The 10,352-nt window shown below is 33.7% G+C and overlaps 1 protein-coding gene across 1 annotated transcript in view; it reads left to right on the forward strand.

The window, feature by feature from the left end:
• LOC107671804 (rho GTPase-activating protein 30) overlaps positions 1–10,352 on the forward strand; it is a 22,456-nt gene that overhangs the window by 5,906 nt on the left and 6,198 nt on the right. Inside the window, exons 3-10 of the mRNA XM_016464776.1 lie at positions 252–396; positions 1,539–1,621; positions 1,928–2,035; positions 4,740–4,858; positions 5,350–5,515; positions 6,401–6,498; positions 6,682–6,753; positions 8,226–8,906. Coding sequence (XP_016320262.1) covers positions 252–396; positions 1,539–1,621; positions 1,928–2,035; positions 4,740–4,858; positions 5,350–5,515; positions 6,401–6,498; positions 6,682–6,753; positions 8,226–8,906 — 1,472 coding nt within the window. The remainder of the gene's footprint in view (positions 1–251; positions 397–1,538; positions 1,622–1,927; positions 2,036–4,739; positions 4,859–5,349; positions 5,516–6,400; positions 6,499–6,681; positions 6,754–8,225; positions 8,907–10,352) is intronic.

Genomic DNA, 10,352 nt, shown 5'->3' on the forward strand with positions numbered 1-10,352 from the left:
TGTGTCTGTGTCTGTGTCTGTGTCTGTGTCTGTGTCTGTGTCTGTGTCTGTGTCTGTGTCTGTGTCTGTGTCTGTGTCTGTGTCTGTGTCTGTGTCTGTGTCTGTGTCTGTGTCTGTGTCTGTGTCTGTGTCTGTGTCTGTGTCTGTGTCTGTGTCTGTGTCTGTGTCTGTGTCTGTGTCTGTGTCTGTGTCTGTGTCTGTGTCTGTGTCTGTGTCTGTGTCTGTGTCTGTGTCTGTGTGTGTGTGTGCAGGGGTGAGTTCGACAGTGAAGGATCTCCTGACCTGTATAAGGACCTGTATCTGCAGGACATTCACTGCGTCAGCTCTCTCTGTAAAGCGTATTTCAGAGAGCTGCCCAACCCTCTGCTCACATACGAGCTGTACGACCGCTTCGCCGTGAGTCCGACCTCTTCCTCTCTGCTCGTCAGTGCATCGTGTACAAATGTGTGCTTTAAAGTCTGCTAATAAATAAAGTTGATGTTGATCAACATGCATTTTTTTTTTTCAAATATAATGGCAATATTTAACATGAGATGCACACAAAATATATGCTGCCTGTATTCATATATATGATATATAATATATATTTGATGGCATATAAGGCAATGCAATTATTTTGCACAATGTTTATTCCTAACAAAAATGTTTTTGACAAAATTTACATTTATTCATTTGAATTTCATCCAGTCACTTAAAAATCATCTCATCGTCACAAACATCAGTAGGTTTCTGTAATTATGAATGCATAAACTGCATAAATGTAAATATAATTGTCCGACTGATCTATCTATCTATCTATCTATCTATCTATCTATCTATCTATCTATCTATCTATCTAACAATACATTACAATGCAATTAATTAAAACTGAAACCTTAAAAAACTTTTATCACTTACAAATTAACAAAAATATTAACTATTAATTAATATTAACTAAAATAAAATGTAAAGAAACTTATTTTTATTTCAGCCAGCTGCAAATGCAACATCACATATTTTCATTTAATTTAACTTGACATATTTAAATTACTATTCTCATAACTAAAACTGAAATTTGGTTCAATTTTAAGTTAATAAAACTAAAATATATAAATAAAAAAAATATAGACATATTTAAAAAAAAAACTATTAAAAATGACAAAAACACAATAAACTAAACTAAACTAAAATTAAAATGAAAAATATAGAAATAAAAATTCAAAATATTCATAAAAACTATAATAGTATACTGATGATAAAGTAACACTGGATAAAACTTATATCTCTTTTACTGTGATCAGTGACAGACTCATACCAGCCAATATTTTTAATATTCAGTTATTTTAATATTCATATTTTTTATATTAGTTATAGTCAGACTATCAAATCATGCGATGGCTGTGTGCACTTGTCCGATCAACAGAAGTGTTGTGCAAAATGTGCTGACAATTACATTTCAGTTTGAACATTTTTAGAGAATTTCCAGGAATTTTTGTGCAAAATAATGGTTGATTCCAGCAATTCAGTGCATTCAGGAACTGTCTTGTCTTTGGTCTCAGGACGCAGTGGCGATTCAGCTGGAGGACGAGCGTCTGGTGAAGATTAAAGAGGTTCTGAAGGATTTACCAGCTCTTCATTACAGGTGAACACAGAAAAACTATTCCAATTATTCATTCACTCTCATGTTGTTTTCTGTAAAAGCTCCGAAAAGCACAATAATGTGTTTAGTCACATCAACAATCCACATGCCAGTTTTGAACCTGAACATGCATTCGATTTTACAGGGCAAGATTTTCAATGCATAAAAACTTTAAAAAGACTTCCTAAAGCTTAGAATATATAGTGCAGGAGTCACTGTTGTGATGCTTTATGGAGCTCTCTTTTGCACTTGACAGTAGAATTTAGAGTCTAGTTTAATTGTATTCCCTTAATGCTCTTTTTTTTCCAGGACTCTGGAGTATTTGATGCGTCATCTGGTCAAGATGTCCACTTTCGCCTCTCAGACCAACATGCACTCCAGAAACCTGGCCATCGTCTGGGCCCCGAACCTCCTCAGGTGTGTGTGTGCGCGTGTGAGTGTGCGTGCGTGTGTGTGTGTGAGAATGTGCGTGCGTGTGTGCGTGCGTGCGTGCGTGTGTGTTTGTGTGTATGTGTGTGTGTGTGTGTGAACATCTGCTTATTTTAGAGTCCATGTTTCACATTTCAACTGCATTTATGCATTTGACAAACACTTAAAGGGGTCATATGATGCTTTTTTTAAAGATCATTATTTTGTGTATTTGGTGTAACAGAATATGTTGACATGCTTTAATGTTCAAAAAACACATTATTTTTCAAATACAGAATACCTCTTTGGTTTTGAGACTTTAGTCTTTGCAACTTCAGGGATCTTATCTATGCACAATCAGCTTGTAACACTCCAGAGAGAAAGGAAAACTTGAAATCGCATCATATGACCCCTTTAATTTAGGGAATTTTATCAGTGTGTATTTGTGAAATAGTACTTTACTGCTATACTTATGTATTATTTTTGGGAATCTGTACTCTACTTGAGTTCTGTTAACTGAGTACTTTTACTCATTTATATTTACTAGGTAAAATACTTTTTACTACATTGTGATTTATTGACTTAAAAATACAAAATATATATGTCATGTGACTTAAATCTTTTCTCAATTATATACAATTTAAAATATTTTTTTTAATTCATCCTAATGTGGCTAAATGTTCACTTTTCACTTTTGAGTGTGCTAAATCTTTCAGACACAGAAGTTATTTGTTTTTATAATAACCGTCGCTGTCTAAAAATACTCTAACATTCACTATTCAAATGTCAAACCACAGTAAACTCATCTGCTGCTAATATTCAGGTAACAGTTTTCAGTTTAACATCTGCTGTTCCAGATAATCAGAACAGTGACATAATAGTGATTTCGACAGGTTCCTTGCATTATAAATATTAAAATAAATATTGAAATCTCTTCTGCCTCTTGTTTTCAAAAGTCAAATTAAAAAGCTGAGAAAAGTGTTTACTTTTTTATTTTTAAATACTTAAGTACACTTAATTGTGGATATTTTTATACTTCCACTCGTGCATTTTTTTGCATATCATGGTTCCTTTAATTGAGTAAAGTATTTTTAACATAGTATCTGTACCTGTTACACTGCAAAAATGATTTCCTTAGTCAGTATTTTTGTCTTGTTTTCCAGTAAAAATATCTAAACATTCTTAAATCAAGATACATTTACTTGAGAAGGAAAAGGACTATTAGTGTTATTAGATATTAAGACTTGTTTTCTGAAAAATCGACCAAAATTAATGCTTAAAAGAAGAGAAAATCAAAAAATTTATATAAATAAAAAAACTACTTCAAAGAAAACATATTGGAGCTCTACTTGCTGAAAGGACCTCCGTTTAATAGTCCCAGAAGGTGCTCTTTGGTAGGGTTCAAAATTATTTCTATAGAAACTACGGATCCAAGGCACTTCTTCCAGTTCCAAAATGTTAAAAAGCCTTTATTCAAACATGGCTCACTCTAGAAACATTAAAAATGACTAGAACACTGCACACTGATGCATTTCGGCCATCCAGCCTTCCTCAGAGTGTGTCAAGTACAAAATTAGTCACAGGTGTAGATATAATCAGTTGCTCAATAGAAATGGGAGAAACCAAAATACTCATTACAGGGGGGACCAATAGCATCATTAACAATTTCGAAGTATAATCACATGTACAAAAAAATACAAAATTATATATATATATATATCGCAAGAGAAAAGAGCTGGATTACGGACAATGGATTTAAATTTCTCTATGTTAAAAATCCATGCATTGCATTCACAAAAATTCACACAAACTTGAACAAACCTCCTGGACGTCCTATCATTTCTAATAATGGGAGTCTCTTGGAACCATGTTCACAATATATTGATTATTTTATTAAGCCTTTGGTACCCACCCTTCCAGCCTTTATTCAGGACACAACAGATGCAATTAAAAAAAATCAAGGATATTGGTTCTGTTGATCCTGCCTCTCTGTTGGTAGTTATGGACGTGGAGGCTTTATATACTAACATCAACCATGATGAGGGCCTTCGAGCCTTAAGATATTACTTAACATCTGGATTGATGGATGAGAGTCCTCCAGCAGAATTTATCCTGACACTAACGGAATGGACTTTGAAACATAACGTGTCTGTGTTTGAAGATAACTTTTTCCAACAGGTTAAAGGTACGGCTATGGGAGCATGTTTTGCACCAAATTATGCCAATCTTTTTTTGGGACAGTGGGATGGAACTGGAAGAAGTGCCTTGGATCTGTAGTTTCTATAGAAAAAAACTACTTAATTGAAAGGAAAAACAAGATTATTATTATTTATTTATTTTATTTTTTTAAACCCCATTAACACATTTATTTTTTCTTGTTTTAATCAAAAACTTAATTTGTACACTCTAAAAAATGCTGGGTTGTTTCAACCCAACTTTGGGTCAAATATGGACTAACCCAACTTTTCAGAAACAAGACTTAATATCTTAATTTAGTTCTCAAGTAAATGTCTTGATTTGAGAATTTGTAGATATTTGTACCGGAAAACAAGACAAAAATGCTAAGTAAGAAAATAATTTTTGCAGTGTAACTTAAGTCCGATTTCTCAGCACTTTTGTGTGTTACATTGGCATTGGTTGCAAGGGTGATTCTCTGGCAGCTTCAGAATCAGCTTTATTAGTTATTATTGAATCAGCGCATAATTATCTGCAGATCGAAGGACATCGAGTCGACCGGTTTTAACGGCACCGCGGCGTTCATGGAGGTTCGGGTTCAGTCCATCGTGGTGGAGTTCATTCTCACTCACGTGGCCGAGGTTTTCTCAGGAACCGGTATTTCATCTTCCTTAATAAACCTTCTGCATTTTGTGTTATTTTCATCATCCTCAGTATTAAAGGGATAGTTCACCCAGAAATGAAAATGTGATGTTATCTGCTTACCCCCAGGGCATCTGAGATGTAGGTGACTTTGTTTCTTCAGTAGAACACAAACGGAGATTTTTAACTCAAACCGTTGCAGTCTGTCAGTCATATAATGGAAGTGAATGGGAATCACGGCTTTGAGAGTCACAAAACATACACAAACAAAACCAAATTAAACCCTGCAGCTCGTGACGATACATTGGTGTGTAAAGAGACGAAACGATCGGTCTGTGCAAGAAACTGAACAGTATTTATATCGTGTTTTACCTCTGATTTACTGCAATGTCTGAACTGTCCTGAGCGCGTTCACAACAAGCCGGCGCATGACGCGTCTTCTTCTTCTTCTTGCTTTACGGCGGACCAGCTTTCTCAGTTGTAAAATGTTGATTCTATTGTTTTAGGATTGTCTGTGGAGCGCCGGAAGTCCCTGCCGTCTCCCTCAATACTGTCCACTCAGGACGATCATTTCTTCAAGTCTTTACCGTTACACTGTCCAGGAAACCTCAGTCCAGGAGACGGACCTCCAGCCATGCGGCCGTATCACGCTATTATTGACGGCACTGACAAGTAAGACTGATGAGACATAGTGCATCTCAATATGAAGCAGTGATGGTGAAACTGTAAGCTGCATTTGAAAGAGTTTAAACATGCTGAATGATGTGGCCATCTAGTGGTCAGAAAGACGAACAGCACCTCAGTTCTGTTACAGCTGCTGGATTCGCATCTGGCTCTGCCACTGATTCTTTTTTCTGTTATTTATTACATAATTCTTAATTTATTTTATTTTACTTCACAGTATTATATTTTGTTTTGTTTTATTTTACATTATTTTCCTTTTGTTTTATTTGATTTTTTATTTTAATCTATTGTGTTTTGCTTCATATTATTTTACTTCTTCATTTTACTTTTCTTTTCTTTTTACTTTAATTTAATTTAAATTCGATTTTATTACTGTATTTTACTTCATTTATTTTATTTTAATTTAGTTTTAATTGTATTATTTTTTTATTGTAATTATTTTTATTTTTTATTTATTTTTATTTTATTATTTTCATTGTATTTTTTTTATTTAACTTTGTTTTATTAACCATAACACAAGTGTAACATCACTACTGTAAAGTTTGTGAAATTAGGATTAGTACATCCCCAGTAAAGTGAGTTGAGAAAAGTAAGCCAAAGGTTAAATAATAATGAATTTTTGAAGATAATTTAGCTAGATACTAATGCTTTTATTTTATTTTATTTTATTTTACTTTTTTATTTTATTTCACTTCATTTTATTTTACTTTTTTACATTATTTTACTTTTTTATTTTGTTTTATTTTATTTTACTTTAACCCAAGTGTAATATCACGACTATTTTATTTTTTTATTTTATTTTATTTTATTTTATTTTATTATTTTATTTTATTTTATTTTATTTTGAGCTTGACCGTCTGTGTTGTGTTTCAGGAGGAAGGGCTCCCTCAAAGGAAGGAAGTGGAAATCCATCTTTAATTTGGGCGGGAGACTCCAAGATCCACGCAAGAAGAACAAATACTGTCCTAAAGGTGCGAGCATCTGACTGTACATCAAACGGCTGTATTATACAGTATTCTGGAAATGCAAAATAAATGTTTGCATGACTGAAGTCATCAGATAATTAACTACAAATGCTTCCCCTCTCACATCTAATTCATAGCTTTCGTTTCTCATTACTGATTCATGTTTATCTGTATCTTCTTAATGCACAGATAAAGAGAAGACGGGTCTGAGGCCGGCGAAGAGCATGGACTCTCTGAGCTCAGGTCCTTATGCACTAGACGGTATGAAGAGCATTTTATCATCTGCTAATGATTAAGATTAATCTGTATATGTGGCTGTTTCAGTCTCATACTCATATTTAATCTGTATGAAATTACAATTACAGATTTACCGCAATCAGATATTAAATGTTGCACATTTCTTGGTGTTTAACATTCATCCTACTGATTGTGTATTTTACCTTAATTTAGAATTTGTACAATAATTTAAAAAGCATCTATAAGCACGAATATACAGTGGTGTGAAAAAGTGTTGGCCCCCTTCCTGATTTCTTATTTTTTGCATGTTTGTCACACTTTAATGTTTCAGATCATCAAACAAATTTAAATATTAGTAAAAGATAACACAAGTGAACACAACATGCAGTTTTTAAATGAAGGTTTTTATTATTAAGGGAAAACAAAATCCAAAACTACATGGCCCTGTGTGAAGAAGTGTTTGCCCCCTAAACCTAATAACTGGTTGGGCCACCCTTAGCAGCAACAACTGCAATCAAGCGTTTGCGATAACTTGCAATGAGTCTGTTACAGCGCTGTGGAGGAATTCTGGTCTCAGGAAGGGGGCCAACACTTTTTCACACCACTGTATGTTCAAAAATAAATGCCATAAATGCCTTTTTTTTATTAATCACAAAACATCTTTAAATAATTTTTCTTTTTCTGTCCATATATGTAACTCATTAACCTAATCAGAGGTTTTAGATTTTTATTTTGAAACTATGTTAGATTCATTACATGCACATCATTTTCTATTTAAGGAATTTTCTAATTATTCTCATCAAGATAATAAACATTATCTTTTATTCTGAAAAGATATTCACGTGCTTAAAGTGTTCAGCGATTGCAATATTACATTTTTTTACTCTTTTCTCACTAAAAGTCATCAGAAGATTAATGATCACTACTTCTGCATGAGCACAAAAATATTCTATGCATTAATTTTTCACATCAGTTTCTGCAAAAAGATTTTTGAAAGGCATTAACTTTTTTTTTCATCAAGGATGCATTAAATTCAATTAATTAAGCATTTATATTATTACAAAATATTTCTATCTCAAATAAATGCTGTTCTTCTGAACTTTCTATTCATCTGTGAATCCTGAAAAATAAAATGCATCACAGTTTCCACAAAAATATTGTGCAGCACAACTGTTTTCAACATTGATAATAATCAGAAATGTTTCTTGAGCAGTAAATCAGCATATTAGAATGATTTCTGAAGATCATGTGACACTGAAGACTGGAGTAATGATGCTGAAAATTCAGCTTTGATCACAGAAATAAATGACAGTTTAACAGATATTCACATAGAAAACAGCTGTTTTAATTTATAATAATATTTAACATTTTTTTTTACAGTATTTTTGATCAAATAAATGCAGCCCTGGTGAGCAGAAGAGACTCTTTGAAAAACATTAACAAAAGCTTTTGAACGGACAGAATCTTACGTGTCAGTATTATTGTTTGTCTCTCAGATTCCAAACTTCATCCTCCTCTGGTTCTGTCCACGGCGTCAGGCAGCTCAGAGGGCGTGGCTTCTGCCGGCGGGGGCATGTCCAGTGGATACGCGGTGACCTACAGGCGAACGGGCGGAGCTCAGGTCAGCATGGTGAGTGGAGGGACTCCAGGAACTTATAACCGTCTGGAGTCTGGGGGCGGAGCCGAGGGCGTGCTGCAGGGCATGGCCAGATCGCCCGGAATGACCAGCAAAGCAGACCGGCGCGCCGGGATACACATATCAGGGCCATTTTCTGTAACCGTCCCGCTTCATATAACGTCAGGACTGGCTCTGGGTGTCCTGCACGGTGGCTGGAATGAGAAGGAACAAACTCTGCAAGGAGACGAAGCAGAAGATGAGGACTTTAAGAGCACACAAACAGAGACAGAGTCCACAGATGGGAATCCACAGAGCAAAAATGATGATGTTCAAGAGAGGGAAAGAGAAACTAATAGTTATGTGAAAAGTCAGGTGGATTGTGGGAAGGATATGGCAGAGATTACAAAAAAGGAGAATGACATGCAAGAAAAAGGAGATGCATTGAATGCCAAAGAAGCAGAGAAAGAAAATCTGAGTCAGAATCAAGAGTCTATGAAGGAAAATGTAGAAGATACACAACCACAAAACAAAGAGGAAACCACAGAAGAGGATTACATGGGTAAGAGAGAAATATTGAGATTATTATTCACTCACATGTAAATGTGAGCAGTCCGATGATCACAAATTTACAAGTTCAGAATGAGTTGTTTTTACAATTTTGTTTCAAAAAATTATTATTTTTTTTGCAATGTTTTCAAGGCATTTAGGGCAAGACACTGCAAGGAAAATAGGGTAAAATAGGGTTTTTTAGTGCTGTCAAACGATTAATCGCATCCAAAATAAACGTTTTTGTTTACATAATATATGAGTGTGTACTGTGTATATTTATTATGTATATATAAATACAAACACATGCATGTACATATTTAAGATTTATATATTTATTGTAATATAAAATATAATAGTATAAAATATATAAATGTACATTCATGTAAATACTTTCAAAATATATACTGAATGTGTGTCTATTTATATATACATAATAAACAAACACAGTACACATACATATATTTTGTAAACAAAAACTTTTATTTTGGATTCCATTAATCGCGATTAATCTTTTGGCAGCACTATTTTTTTGCATTCGTTTTCTGAAATGTTATGTTTAAATATGCAAATGGGGCATTGTCTAATTAAATATGCACTAATTTGCATACATTTACACAACAGAAATCTGAACATTGGTTCAAAAGTCTTGTTTGATTTTGTTGACATATTAAAGGTTTTTGCTGAGGGGATTTTGGATTTCTCTCGTTATCGCTCCATAAATCAGAAAATACTGTCAACGGACAGAAAACAAACACATTTTCACCATGTCTTAGGCGTAAAATGTTGTATAAATCAATGTGAATGAAATATGAACAAACCCCTCTATAAAACCCTTAAGAATATAGAGAGGAATAAAACTGTAAGTTTTGGTGTTTGTAAGTGCTTCTGAAGTGGAGAAAAAACTCACTGCCTTTAAAATTTCGCATTTTTACCATGTTTTCAGGAATAAAATGTATGTGTAAATATCAGTGTGAATGATATATGAACAAACCCCTCAGTAAAAACCTTCAGAATATAGAGAGGAATAAAACTGTAAGTTTTGGTGTTTGTAAGTGCTGCTGAAGTGGAGAAAAAAAACTCACAGCCTTTAAAGATATGCATTTTCACCATGTTTTAGGAATAAAATGTTTAGGTTGTAATTAAAATCTACAGACGCAAATAGATCAAGCGTGATAAAATAAAATAAACACCTATAAGTGTATTTTGGATTTGTTTTCCCCAGAAGTCTTAAAAATCACTTGAAAATTGACCAGTGCATGAAAAAAAAAGTTTTTGCCTGTAGTGTTTAATTTATTGCACTTTATCTATTTGCATCTGTAGATTTTAATTACAATTCATATCTTTGAAAGTTTCTTTCTCCACTTCAGCAGCACTTTCATACACCAATACTTAGAGTTTTATTCCTCTCTATATTCTGAAGATTTTTACTGAGGGGTTTGTTCATATATCATTCACA

This window comes from Sinocyclocheilus anshuiensis, unplaced genomic scaffold, assembly GCF_001515605.1.
Source record: "Sinocyclocheilus anshuiensis isolate Anshui unplaced genomic scaffold, SAMN03320099.WGS_v1.1 scaffold1491, whole genome shotgun sequence".
NCBI classification, from domain to species: Eukaryota; Metazoa; Chordata; class Actinopteri; order Cypriniformes; family Cyprinidae; genus Sinocyclocheilus; species Sinocyclocheilus anshuiensis.